This window comes from Hemicordylus capensis, chromosome 1, assembly GCF_027244095.1.
Source record: "Hemicordylus capensis ecotype Gifberg chromosome 1, rHemCap1.1.pri, whole genome shotgun sequence".
Taxonomy (NCBI): Eukaryota; Metazoa; Chordata; class Lepidosauria; order Squamata; family Cordylidae; genus Hemicordylus; species Hemicordylus capensis.
Genome location: NC_069657.1, coordinates 187,917,562 through 187,932,548, shown reverse-complemented (window position 1 = coordinate 187,932,548; position 14,987 = coordinate 187,917,562). Strand labels below are relative to the sequence as shown.

Genomic DNA, 14,987 nt, shown 5'->3' with positions numbered 1-14,987 from the left:
AGCACATAGAACCAGAACAGGCCATTGTCAACTATTTTTATGGACAGACACCATTAAAGGTTTTATTGTTTAGGCTCTCTTCCAGACAGCGATATATTCCAGCTTCAGCGCAAATTATGAAGATAAATTGAGAAATCCACACAATGTTCAAGGATGTTGTATAATATTCTTAACATCATCTACTGTTAATCTATGGCAATCTGTGGACAAACTGTGTTGAAAAAATTGCCAGCAGATGGCGATAAGTATATTACATTATGACGTGAATTTTTCATTTTATTTATCATCATAATTTGCACTGAAGTTCAAATATATCACTATCTGGATAAGCCCGTTTTTAAAATTTCAAATGTTTAATCCCACTTCTCAATCTCAAGGATTTCCAGGTTTGCTAACAATAAAATAAAATCATCAGTATAAAACCACAGTAGAATTAAACAGATAAAAACAAACAGCCGATTCAGTTTAGCAGCAGCTGCAAACTGTTGGAAACTCATGAAAAAAACATCATTTTTAGTTGTCTTCTGAGAATAATCAAAGGGTGGCCAACAGGGCCGTCCCTAGGTGAGTGTGGGGCTGGGGACAAATCAGCATGTGCGGGGCCTTCTTATCATTTCATACCATTACAGAATCATACTGATTGATGACATACAGTTGTAAGAGATTTTTGACGCCCCAAAATCCCTGCAACCAGGAATAATTGAGGATTCCAAAAATCCTCACACTAATAGAGACCATGAGTTCTTTTGATGGTCCTGGCTGTCAAGAATCCCAAGACTCAAGAAGACACGAGGAGAATGAAGGGATTATATTTAATCAAAACAGATTAATTTTCTTACCAAAATTCAGATGAATCACAGCATACAGCATGCAACAAAATTACTTCTTTCACACAAAGCAGTCACAAAACTAACAGCCTTGAGACACTAACAGGACAGCCAGACCCTTGCGGTCACAATATACTATACCCCAAGGGAGCCTCGACTTGTTCCTCTTTTTGCTAGATGCTAGGTGCCATCAAATTGATTGATCAGATCAACTTCCTCCTTTCTTCCTCCTGTGTGCTATGCCTGAGCCACCCTCCCTGAGGGAGAGAGCGGTCTCCCTCGCTTGGATCCCAATAGGGGATTTTTGTACCATTCTACGATTCACCCACACACTGATTTCCATAATTCCTTGATGATAATTGGTCAAAAGGGGTTTTGACCAATTGGCATGTAATTCAATTTGCTGATACCCTTGGCATTTAATATCATTGGTCAAAGGTGGCCTGTGCGTAAGGGAACCGAAAGGTACAGAGTCTGGGCAGCACCAATTTTTTTCAAGCGTGATGTTTGTGGTTAGCTTACTCTTACTTTTTAGACTATGCTTTTCAGTGAAAAATGAGGAAGTTTGCCTGAGTTGACAGGCTGGGTCTCTAAGATTAGACAAGAGAGAAGGTGGGGGCTGCCCTTGACAGAATGGAAGGTTGCTCGAATGGGGAATTTGGCATGGTCAAGGATGTCTAATTTGGACCAATTGTGGGAGAACAGGACTCCACCAAGGTGGGAGTATGTGTATGGAACCGTGAAGAGGATATCTAATTTAGACGTATTGCGTGGGATTTGGGAATCCACCTTTTATGACAGCATTGGCTCAAGGTTGAGGCCTGAACTGCCTCAAGCAAGCAGACTCATGTCAAGCATCTAACCAACATAATATGGCTAACTTGTCCAAGCACTTATTCAATATAAAAGTGACCTGACTAGGCCTTACACAGTGTAAATAGTGTGACTGAAGTTTTTGGACATGTCTAACAAGCTTGGACATATAATGCATTTCTAAAGAAATAAAAATGTGTGAAGCAACACATGCTTCACAGTTCTCAGACCTTCTGGGTTGCAAATCAACTTGAGCAGTGCATTCAGAAATAAATAAATAAATAATTTTTTTGTTCCGGAAGTTTTTGTAATTTTCTGCCATGAAACAAGCCACTTATAGGACTTTTTGGATGGTGGTGTTTTTTTTTTTTAACCAACAATTTGTCCAATCTACTACAATTTAAATATACATATTCCTCCCACCGTGCCCTAAGTCTCTGCTCAGTACCAAAGCCCCATGGCAAGTCATTCCAGGTGATCTAAAGGCTGGGACTGAAAGAGGGACGTTTTACCCTTTTTTATGAAGGCAAAGGGCAGAATCTTCCATATGGGGGTGGGAATGATGGTCTAAAGGGAGGGGCTTCAGTTTCATACATTTTTGTAATTTTCTGTCATGAAACAACCCACTACAAGGACTTTTTGGATGGGATTTTTTTTAAGCCCAACAATTTGTCCAATCCACTTCAATTTAAATATACATATTTCTCCCACCCTGCCCTACATCTCTGCTCAATTATACAGGCTCGGACTAGCCCATAGGCCAACAGGGAATATTCCCAGTGTGCCCTACTCGCACGGCACCCCTGCGCCCCAACTCTCACCCTTAATTACCTATTCTGCTCAAAAACTGGCACCCTCCCCACATACATTCCGGCGCCCTCTCAGTGCCCCCAGTCTGGCCGTGGCTCAATACCAAAGCCCTATGGCAAGTCAGTCCCTAAATATTCATGGGGGGGAGAGAAATAACCACAAAAAGGAAATCACATCACATCTCCATTACTTGGGCTGGGCAGGGCAGAGTTTCTGCAGAGAGCTCTGGTGCTGGACACTCTCTGCCTGTCTGCTTCCTTCTTTCTTGAGCTTCGGGCAGGCCTGCATGGAGGCCTCTCTGGAAGCCCCACCTACCCACCAATCAGCTGAGAGGCAGAGAAATGGAGCTCTAGCAGCTTGCCTTGGAGCCTTTCAAGCTGCACAAAGACACAAAAGATTGGCTCCAGCTGGGCTGTGGGGAAAGATAAGTGGCTGGGACTGGAAGAGAGAGAAGGGCAGGCTGCACTGCAGTCTGCCCAGAGTGGGGCCTGTGCCAGCAGTTGCCCTGGTCACCCTGCCCTAAGGACAGCCCTGGTGGCCAGAGCAAATAACTTCCAGAGATAAGATGCCACAAAAAGACTTCATCTCTTCCTACTCCTCCACCTCACCTGGGAATGAAGGGGCACTGTGAGCAGGACCTCTGAAACATATCTGGACAAGTTATGGGATCAAACAGGCCTTCAAATAACCCTATACCAAGTTGTTTAGAGCTTTATTGGTTTATTAGTCAAAAACAGCTTTTTCAATTGTTCCCAGAAACATATTGGGTGACATTCTGTGAAGCCTTACGAGGGCAGAGTGGAAGCTCTGTCCCTGCAGAAAGCAATTAAACTCACTGTGGATGAGGCTTGGCATAGTGTGAGTGGAGGGGGAAGCGATTTTGCTTCTCTCTCCTCCCTGCAAAAGCCCTTTATGTATCCAGGAAGGTGTCCACGAGGGCTTTTCCGGAGAGGGAAGAGAAGCAAAATTGCTTCCCTCTCCACCCACACTACACCAAACATTGCCAGCAGTTAGTCTAGTGAGGACGGAGTTCTTGCTCCCTCTTATAAAGCTGCCCTGAATATTATCCATTGGTAAATAGTGTAGTTGTTTAAGCACTGGTGCGATGTATTCTCTTCTTTTAGTACAAGTTTTGGATCCTTGCTACTATATTTTTCACCAGTTGTATTTTCTGAGCAGTCATCAAAACCAGCTCCATGTAAAGTGGTTCACAGATAAGCAGTCTAGAAGGATACCATGCTTAATGGTACTGAAAGGAGAACAAAGAAAGACATGGGGCTTTTCTAGACAGTAAATTATCTCACCTGTTTTTCTGCTCTCACAATATTCCTGCTGTGATCTCATCTAGGATCCAGACACCGTGCATGGGCTTCTGAAGAATCCTCTTCTTTCTCCTTTGGAGCTTTGGCTTTGTGGTCACAAACTGAGCATACCTACTTTAAAGTAATCAGGAAACGAGATGGAAAGAAAGCACTGGCCAGCCAGTGGGGCTGTTGAATTAGTGCTAAAGCGGTGCTCAGAACCATGACCTCATGGCTATGACCTTAGAGCCAGAACTTGCAAGGTCAGAGAATGGGATTCTTCAGAAGTCCATGTATGGCATCTGGATCCTGCATGAGAGCCCAACAGGGAGAGCTGGGAGAAAGGCAAGATAATGGCTGTCTAGAAAACTCCATATTCCCATAATCTTTTTCCAAATGGATTTCGCCCGTGAGTGCAACCAAGGCCATTTCAGTCTAAAACCCCAGGGTGAGAGACTGGGGTGTTTGCCTCTTCTCTTCTGCCTCTTCTCTTCTCTTTTGCCTCTTCTCTTCTCTTCTGTTTGCCTCTTCTCTTCTTCAGGGTGAGAGACTGGGGTGTTTGCCTCTTCTCTTCAGTCTAAAACCCCAGGGTGAGAGACTGGGGTGTTTGCCTCTTCTCTTCTGCCCTCCCTGGTTGCCATCTGCTTCTCCCAGGACTGCTTGTGGAGAGGCTTTGCAGGACTGGGGTTGTAAGGGTGAGTGGGCAGTTTTTTTTCCTGATTCCACCTGCTGAGCTTACTGCTCAGCCTATATAGGAAGACTGCCAGTAGCCAAAGCCCCCAGAAGCCTGCTGGAGAAGAGGATTTCATCTCCCCCAGGGTGAGAGACTGGGGTGTTTGCCTCTTCTCTTCTGCCCTCCCTGGTTGCCATCTGCTTCTCCCAGGACTGCTTGTGGAGAGGCTTTGCAGGACTGGGGTTGTAAGGGTGAGTGGGCAGTTTTTTTCCTGGTTCCACCTGCTGAGCTTACTGCTCAGCCTATATAGGAAGACTGCCAGTGGCGGCGGGGTCGCCACCGAAGGGGCGACACCAAAGGGGGTTGCCCCTTTGGGGGAGCCACTTCGGGGGAGAAACGAAGGCGAGGGCTGGACACTTTGTCCAACCATTTGTATAGAGGGAGGCTTCTGTTCAATCAGTTTTAGGTTGTGCTGAGGTTGGGTTGAAGTTGTAATGTGTGGGGGTTTGTCTGGAGATGGGGAGCCAGGGAATGCCTTCGTTGAAGGTGGGGCAGCTATTCCTGTGGTGGTGGGGAATAGAAGAAGAAACGCTGGCAGGTCCGCAGGCTGTTCCGGGGGAAGGGTGGTCAGAAATCTAATAGCTGTCCCCCTTTCCGGCTCTCCTGCCAGCTCTTTGATATCGGGGAGCACTGCCAACATCCCACATAACCTTACCTTGCTTCTCTGCAATGCCAGGTCGGTCCAAAATAAATCAGAACTCATCCATGATTTGATCATGGATGAAGGGGCCGACCTGATGTGTATTACTGAGACTTGGTTGGGGGAGGCTAGTGGTCCAGTTTGGTCCCAGCTTCTCCCGCCAGGATATTCTGTAGAGGAGCAAGTGAGGGGACGTGGGCGTGGAGGTGGAGTGGCTGTGGTCTATAAGGATAACATCTCCCTTACCAGGGTCCCTGTTAGGGTATCGGACCATATCGAATGTGTGTACTTGAGTTTGGGGACCAGGGATAGATTGGGACTTCTGTTGGTGTACCGATCGCCCCGCTGCCCAACGGAATCCCTTACTGAGCTCACGGACTTGGTCGCGGAACTTGCGTTGGAGTCTCCCAGACTTTTGGTGCTGGGGGACTTCAATGTTCATTTTGGGACCAATTTGTCTGGGGCAGCTCAGGAATTCATAGCGGCCATGACGACTATGGGCCTATCCCAAGCGGTCTCTGGATCGACGCATATTGCAGGTCACACGCTTGATTTGGTCTTTTATTCTGATCAGGGTGGTGCTCCGTGGGTGGGGACTCCTTCGATCTCCCCGTTGTCATGGACGGACCACCATCTGGTTAAGGTTGGACTTACAACCACTTCCCACCTCCGCAGGGGCGAGGGGCCTATTAGAATGGTCCGCCCAAAGAGGTTACTGGATCCGGTAGGATTCCAAGGATCCTTGGAGGGATTTAATGTTGGCTCTGCAGGTGATCCTGTTGATGCCCTGGTTGAAAACTGGAACAACTTGCTTACCAGGGCAGTAGACACGATTGCTCCTAAGCGTCCCCTCCGACCTGCTTCAAAATTGGCCCCTTGGTATACGGAAGATCTACGGGGGCTGAAGCGGCAAGGTAGGCGACTGGAGCGCAAGTGGAGAAAAACTCGACTGGAATCTGACAGATTACGACATAGAGCACATTTAAAGATCTATGCTCAGGCGATACGTGCGGCAAAGAAGCGGTTCTTTTCTGCCCGTATTGCCTCTGCGAGTTCACGTCCAGCGGAGTTGTTCAGGGTTGTCAGGGGACTAGTATCTGCTCCCTCTCCCTTGAACCAGAATTTGGAAGCATCAGTTACCCGCTGTGGTGTGTTTAATGAATTTTTCGCAGACAAAATCTCTCGGATTCGAGCCGACCTAGATGGAGACTCCACAATTAATCTGATGTCTGAACTGGAGGTGTCCGACAACCCCTCTTATACGATTCGGCTGGATCAATTTCAGTTTGTGACTCCTGAGGATGTGGACAAGCTGCTTGGAGCGGTGAGGCCTACCACTTGTCCTCTTGACCCTTGTCCAACATGGCTTGTTCTATCTAGCAGGGAGGCTGTTGTAGGCGGCCTGGTAGAAATCATAAATGCTTCTCTGAGGGAGGGCAGGATGCCTCCTTGTCTTAAGGAGGCAATTATTAGACCTCTTCTAAAGAAGCCTGCGTTAGATCCCTCAGAGTTGAGCAATTATAGGCCAGTTTCCAATCTCCCATGGCTGGGCAAGGTAATTGAGAGGGTGGTGGCCTCTCAGCTCCAGGCGGTCTTGGAGGAAACTGATTATCTAGACCCATTTCAAACTGGTTTTCGGGCGGGCTATGGGGTGGAGACTGCCTTGGTCGGCCTGATGGATGATCTCCAATTGGCAATGGACAGAGGAAGTGTGACTCTGTTGGTCCTCTTGGATCTCTCGGCGGCTTTCGATACTATCGACCATAGTATCCTTCTGGAACGTCTGAGGGGGTTGGGGGTGGGAAGCATTGTTTTTCAGTGGTTCCGCTCCTACCTCTCGGACAGATTCCAGATGGTGTCGATTGGAGATTGTTGCTCTTCAAAATCTGAGCTTAGGTATGGTGTTCCTCAAGGCTCCATACTCTCTCCAATGCTTTTTAACATCTACATGAAACCGCTGGGAGAGATCATCAGGGGATTTGGAGCTGGGTGTTACCAGTATGCTGATGACACCCAGATCTACTTCTCCATGTCAACTTCTTCAGGAATTGGCATATCCTCCCTAAATGCCTGCCTGGAAGCAGTAATGGGCTGGATGAGGGAGAATAAACTGAAGCTGAATCCAGATAAGACGGAGGTACTTATTGTGCGGGGTCAGAACTCTAGAGACGATTTTGATCTGCCTGTTCTAGACGGGGTCACACTTCCCCAAAAGGAACAGGTTCGCAGTCTGGGAGTACTTCTGGATCAACGTCTCTCCTTGGTTTCTCAGGCTGAGGCGGTGGCCAGGAGTGCCTTCTATCAGCTTCGGCTGATACGCCAGCTGCGCCCGTTTCTCGAGATCAGTGACCTCAAAACAGTGGTACGTTTGTTGGTAACCTCCAGACTGGACTTCTGTAATGCGCTCTACGTGGGGCTTCCTTTGTACGTAGTCCGGAAACTTCAGTTGGTCCAGAATGCGGCAGCCAGGTTGGTCTCTGGGTCATCTCGGAGAGACCACATTACTCCTTTGTTGATGGAGTTACACTGGCTGCCAGTAGGTTTCTGGGCAAAATACAAAGTGCTAGTTATTACTTATAAAGCCCTAAACAGCTTAGGCCCCGGGTATCTAAGAGAGCGTCTTCTTCGCTATGAGCCCCACTGGCCTCTGAGGTCACTTGAGGAGGTCCGTCTCCAGTTGCCACCAACTCGTTTGGTGGCTACACAGAGACGGGCCTTTTCGGCTGCTGCCCCGAGATTGTGGAATGCACTCCCTGCTGAGATACGATCCTCCCCATCTCTTGCAATTTTCAGAAAACACCTGAAAACACATCTCTTCAGCCAGGCTTTCTCAGCTTTTTAAAAATTTGTTTTTAAATTGTTTGATTGTTTAATTGTAGTTTTATGATGTTTTTAATTGTTAATCATTGTTATGTTTTATAATTTTTATTTTAATTATTAACTGATTTTAAGGTGTTTTAATGTAAACCGCCCTAAGCCTTTTGGAAGGGCGGTATAAAAGTTTTAATAATAAATAAATAAATAAATAATAAAACCAGACTAGAAACTGGATTGAGATGGGCTCAGTCTCGTAAATTTGTTTTGGTTTTGAAGTTCCTGGTAAAAGACATTTCTTTAGATAGCTCCAGATGCCTGATAACATTAACAGGCCTTCCCTCAAAATCAGGATAATCAAAATGAAAAATAAAATTAATTACTAAATGCATTTTATTCCTTCATTGTAGGGCATCCTGGAGGGTGTGTTGTTATGCGACAGGAGAAGCCTGTTGGTGTTTGGGAGGTGAAAAACTGTACAGGTTTCAAGGCTATGTCACTGTGCAAGCAAGAAGCCAAATTTCATGAAGAACATGAGCCTAAATCTGAACAATCACATTTTGAAGAACCTTCTATATCTTGTATGTTTGGATGGGAATCAAATCCTAATCTGCTCAACTGCTACAAGGTGAAGAAGGCACAAAGATTTCACTGAAAACTCCAGTTAACTGGACCTAGGAATCTATTACAGTACTATTATCATCATTAGGGGTGTGCATTTTGGAATTTTCTTGTTTTGATTTGTATCCGAATCAAAACATCCCCGTTTTGTTTTGTACGCAAATTTTCTGAATCCAAATCAGCCCTGTTTTGTTTTGTAGCCAAATTTTCTGAATCCAAATCTGAATCGATTTGGATTTTTAAAAAGGGTCCCAGGGCAAAAAGGTGGGTGGTGGTGGTAGTGTCCAATGGGTGGAAGCTACCACCCAAATTTCAAAGGAATTAGGCAAAGGGCTGGGTTTTTTTTGGTGAACTTTTTAAAGTTTACACATCTTTAAGAATTTTCCCATAGGGAATAATGGGGATTCCAGCAAATGTATCGCTTCAAATCAAGGGAAAGGGATGACCCAGAGCAGAGTGTGGTGGGTGGTAGTGCCCAATGGGGGCAAGGAAACTTCCAGAATTATTTCAAAGGAATTGGGCAAAGGGCTGATCTTTTGTGATTTGTTGAAGTTTATGTGTCTTTAAGATTTCTCCCATGGGGAATAATGGAGGTTTCAGCAGCCCCATAATTCCACTTGGGGGGCACTGGGGTTGCCCAGAGCGAGGGGTTGTGTCACTACCACATAGGGTGCCAACACAACCACATAGGGTGCCAACCACCCCCACACCCACAAGCCTGTGGGGTACTGGGTTTTGTTGTTTCTGAGGTGTTCATTGTAGATTATCTGGTAGCATATGAGATTTTCAGTGAAAAACAAGAATCCACTCTCATATGCTACTAGAGAATCTACACTCAGAACACGCATAATACCTCTTGGGGCAGCAAGAGGGTATACAGCTGCCCTGCGCCAGCAGTTTTTGAAGCAGCGCCAGAGGGGGAAGCACAGTGGGAGAGGTAAGGACACCCTTCCCATGCCTTGAGCCCCCCCCCACCCGACCTCCCAGGTGTGCACGGAACCGGTTTTCTGCACATCCCTATAGTAATACAGTAATCATATATTCAGGGGTGTATCTAGGGGTAGGGCAGGCAGGGCACGTGCCCTGGGCGCCACTTGAAGGGGGGCGCCATTTTGTAAAATTATTAATTTTTTTAAAAAATGGTTGCCAAAAACAAAATGGCCACTGTGCATACTCAAATGGCCTCTGTGAGGCCCTAGGTCATGCCAGGCCTTGCAGAGGCCATTTGAGCATGTGCGGTGGCCATTTTGTTTTCAGTGGCCATTTTTTTAAAATAAGATTTTTAAAAATGGCCACTTCACATGCTCAAATGGTCCCTGCGAGGCCCTAGAGGCCAGTGGGGGGGGGTGAGGAACCTTTGCAAACCCCCCAGCCTTTAGGAAGCCCCCCGAAGGGGCTACAGGTAAAAAATAATAATATATAATATAAGTCACTGTACACATATTCAGATTGGCACTATGTACAGAAAATCAGGGCTTGTGAATACTGAGCTGATGCTTATGAGCTAGAATTGTATTCATTTGCTCTTACTTTGCTTCTTGTGATAAGTGAGTTAAATGTGATGTCTTGCTAATATGGCTATTAATGGTGAATTTGTCTTTGAATCAGTGTGAAATCCTTAATATTAAGGCCCACTGGGAGTTTCTTGCTCTCTTTCTCTCATTTTAACTGTCTTTCTGAAAGACTAGAATATATTCCAAGCAGTGACACAGTTTACTCTGCATATCCTTTAATTATTTACAGAGTATCTGGGAAAAGTCAAATTCTCCATTGATTTTTAAAACTTATGTAATAGTGATGCTACAATACATAGTAGAGAATTAGACAGGCACTTCTGTTTAGTTTTCCAAGTACACCTCCACATAGTATTTGGGTATTTCATGAGCCCCAGCATACTGAAATTTGTAGTTTTCCAGCATTTTTTGGTCTGGCTAAGTCCACTGCTAAAATAGTTTTTGAAATATTAAAAGATTAACGAGCTTGACTTGTATTTTTCAGCTGATATTATGGTAAAGTTATCTGAAAGATGGGTGTCAGATGCTTGGACAGGGGGCGCAGTTTCAGTGTTTGCCCTAGGCGCTATTTTCCCTAGATACGCCTCTGCGTATATTATATATATTTGAGTAATATTATAGAGTAATATAAAGGATACAGAAAAGGTGGCCAGACATGTTTCTTTTTTCTATATGACATTTTTGAGCATATGAAGTACATTTTTACATTTTTTAGCATCCATTTTATTTCTCTTTCATGTGAAGGAACATGCAGCTTGACAATGTGCAACTTGAACTATTTCTGTGGTTTTATTACACAGATATTTCACAGTGAAAAAGTATTGATGAAAAGATCTTGGGATGAAGCAGAAGCATTGTGTCAAGATTTTGGAGCACATCTTGCCAGTTTTACACATGTCTCTGAAGAGGATTTTATAAGCAAACTTTTAAACACAATGTTTCACAAGTAAGTCTGAGCTTAGTATCAGAGAATCTTTTTCGGGGGGAAGCGGGATCAAAGAAGAATGTTTGAAATTGTTCAGAGAGGAATGTTCTTTCAGATCCTTATCAGAAGGCACAAAGAGCCGATAGTGGGGATTTCCCCCCCTTTTGAATTTGGAGTTTAATCAAAGAAGAATAGGATATTTCTGTTGTAATGAGTTTATAAATCAGGAAGAATAACAAGATTTGCTTAGAAATGTCACAGACTGTTCCTCTTGCATTCCATAGCATCTTGGCTGCGCTGGCTGACATCCAGATTAAGTTACCCAGTATTACTACTCAAGAGTTACTCTAATCTAAAGTAACTGATACACCAACAGAGACCTTACCTAGACAGAGATAGCTTGGCCACAGTTACGTTCTGGTAACCTCTCACTTAGATTACTGCAATGTATTGAATGTGGGGCTACCTTTGAAAATGGTCCGGAAAATGCAGCTGGTATAAAATAGGGCTGCAAGATTATTAACTGGGACTGGACGTTTTGATCATATTATGCTAGTGCTTCATCAGCTGCGCTGACTCCCTATCCATTTCCAGGCCCAATTCAAATTGCTTGTTTTAACCTTTAAAGCCCTAAATGGCTTGGGACCGGATTACTTGAGAGAGTGCCTTGCCCCATATGTCCCCACCCATACCTTAAGATCTTCTTCAGAGGCTCTCCTCCAGGTACCCCTGCCAAACGAAGTGAGACAGATGGTTGCTAGGGAGAGGGCTATTTATGGAATAGCCTCCCAAGGGCTTCATCACTTTGTTCTTTTAGATGCCAGGTAAAGACCTTTTTGTTCACCTAGGCCTTTTAAATTGAGGGGTTTTAATTTGTCTTTTCAGATTTTATCTGATTTTTAACTAATTTTAAAATGAGTTTTTAATGCTGTTTTGTATTGTATTTTGTATTTCTTTTCACCTTTTTTTCTGTTATGATTAAATGTGTGTGTGTGTTTATTGTATGTTTTAACCCTGTGTTTTAACCCTTCCAGAGAACAATTTGTTATGGGGTGGCTAACAAATTATTTATTAATTATATTATTATTATCATTATTATCATTATTATTTATTTACACAGTCAGACAGGTGGTTATTGACTGGTTTTTTATCCAAACATCGAGTCCTTCCCAAGGACCTAGGATGGCTGAATTTTATTGTCAATGTTGTTGATGTTGTTATAGATATCGTTGCAGAATATAGGCTGTTCCCAGTAAAGTTGCTTTTTGTAATTGGCTGATGGTGATTTCTGTGGCCCCTATAGTGTTGAGGTGCTCTTCAAGTTGTTTTGGAATTGCACCTAGGGCGCCAGTTACCACTGGGATGATTTTGGTCTTTTTCTGCCACAGCCTTTCAAATTCCATTTGTAGATCTTTGTATTTTGTGATTTTTTCTATTTCTTTTTCTTCTATTTTGCTGTCTCCTGGTATTGCTATGTCGATTATTTTAACTTGTTTTTCTTTCTTCTCGACTACAGTTATATGTGGTGTATTGTGTGGCAGATGTTTGTCTGTTTGTAGTCGGAAGTCCTATAATATTTTTACGTCTTCATTTTCTTCAACTTTTTCAATTTTATGGTCCCACCAATTTTTGGCTACAGGTAGCTTGTATTTTTTTGCAGATGTTCCAGTGTATCATCCCTGCTACTTTGTCATGCCTTTGTTTGTAGTCAGTCTGTGTGATCTTTTTACAGCAGCTGATTAGGTGGTCCACAGTTTTTATTATTATTATTATTACTGGACTACTTACTTTCCATAGGACTTCTATCATGTAATTTACTCGAGATGTATCCATTCATTCTCTCTCTCTCTCTCTGTGATATATCCTGTTTATATGTCTCAGGAAGTCAGGATTGAATCTGAATTTATCCCAGCTTTAAATTCTGGTTTATTTCAAAACTTTGGCTAGAATAAGCCAGGATCACCCAGTTTGGACATTGCAATGTACTAAGGCAAAATAGGAATTAGTATAATTTCCTTCTTTGTATAGAAAGGGGAGGAGAGAGAAATGCCCCCAAGGCTAACGTTGTCATCTGAAACCAGGATTCAGCCCTGGCTCTGTGAGGAAACTTGATACACCAACTGAGGGTATCATCTGAGGAAGTGAGCTCTCCTGCATGAAAGCTTATGCCACAATAAATCTATTAGGCTTTGAGGTGCCACAATATTCTTAGGAATCCATTGAAATCCATTCTGTTGTTCCATCGTAATCTTAGATATGGAAATCATAAGGGCTACAATAATCTGCCCAGTTATACAAGTTTGCCTTCACATCTGGAGCTTCATAGAGGGTGAAACAGCTTTGAATAGGATTTTGAGTATGAAAAGGCGTTAAGGAAATGAATTAAGCACTCCTTTTCTCCTCCAAAATTGTATCATTTTGAAGCTGCTTTTAATTTTTTAAAAAGTTGGGACTTCATTATAGACTTGTAATGGTAATGTGTCTTTTTAAAAATATCACCATATTGTGAAAAGGTTAAAAAATTGGTCAGCCTTTCAGAAAAGTTCAGGAGTGAATCACACATATCAAGAGCCATTTCAGCACAGCTTCATTCACACATTCTGTTCTAATATATACAAAGATTAAAGTGGTGACTAATGATTTTTATCTGAGTCTCGGATTTCTAAGTTTTGTTTTTAATCACAGTGTTGAAGACAGACAGTTCTGGATTGGACTTACTAAAAGGAACCAATTATCTGGAGGATCCTGGGAATGGTCTGATGGAACTCCAGTAAATATATATTTAATTTATTTATTGCTCATTACTGTACAACTTATCAAATTGTTCCCAGCCCACACACTCACCTACTTCACTCACAATACATTTTCTGCCCATTCAAAATGTTTTTACCATATTTTAAATATTGACAAGCCTTTGCTTTGGTTCCTCATGTGTGTCAAAAAGTGAGATTTTAATTAGCATCCAGAAGACATTTCAAATGTTAAGGTTATAAAAAGGCTTCTGAGAAGAAATTTAATTGAAATCCATACCAAGGAACAAATTACCACACTGCACAAAAATACTGGCCGATATCCAAATTATCACTGTGCGGGTACAACAGTGCTGACATCCACAGTAACTGCACTGTTGTGTGAGTGGCGTGTTTGTGTGTGTGTGTGTGTGAGAGAGAGAGAGAGAGAGAGAGAGAGATTTCCATCAACTTCCCCTTCCCTCTGAAGCCCAATGTGCCTCCTGAATCTATGAGAGCTGCATGAGCCTCAGGGTCATGTTTTGGGGAGGCATAGTGAGCTTCAGACCTTCATCACCCTTTGTGCAATGGTGCAGCATTACTATGGAGATCAGCAAAAATCACCCTTCCCTCTTTGTGCAGTGGCACAGCGTTAGTGTACATATCATCACTGTTTGCAGCAGCATAGTGCTAGTTTGGATGTTGGCCACTGAATTTGGTCCACAGTCTTCAAAACACTTATTTCACTGATCACCACTTATGTGAGGAACACTTTTTTCCCCCAGGACTCCTCTAGAGTAAGAAGTCCAAGGCTGGCAGTGGCCTATTATCAGCGATATAAACGTTGTATTTGGCAATCTGACTACCTGCAACAAACTACTATCCATCCAGCTATTATTGTCATTATTACACAGTATATGTATATTTTATAGTCAGATGTCTGGTCATAAAATGCAGCATGAAAAGTCACATTTAGAATGGCTACAATACCAATAAGCCACATCAAAAGGGGCAACATGCATATAAGTCTACCTCTTTTCATGAAATGGTTCAGACATAAGACTAAAAGATGGTTCAGTGTTATATTCATGAGCAGAAAGCCTCAGGCTCTCATGGTCCTTCCACCCCTTTCCCTAATGCACTGTGATTAGAAACTTCTTCAACATAAATGCCTAGCAAAAATAAATATTTAACTTTTTTCTAAAAAAGAAAAAAGTTCTGATACTGGCTTGTGGCAAACTATTTCATTCAAACTTCGTA

At 43.3% G+C, this 14,987-nt stretch overlaps 1 protein-coding gene across 1 annotated transcript in view; it reads left to right on the top strand.

Moving 5' to 3' along the window:
- PLA2R1 (phospholipase A2 receptor 1) overlaps positions 1 to 14,987 on the top strand; it is a 107,272-nt gene that overhangs the window by 32,566 nt on the left and 59,719 nt on the right. Inside the window, exons 14-16 of the mRNA XM_053299248.1 lie at positions 8,349 to 8,566; positions 10,874 to 11,019; positions 13,684 to 13,768. Of these exons, the coding sequence (XP_053155223.1) occupies positions 8,349 to 8,566; positions 10,874 to 11,019; positions 13,684 to 13,768 (449 nt within the window). The remainder of the gene's footprint in view (positions 1 to 8,348; positions 8,567 to 10,873; positions 11,020 to 13,683; positions 13,769 to 14,987) is intronic.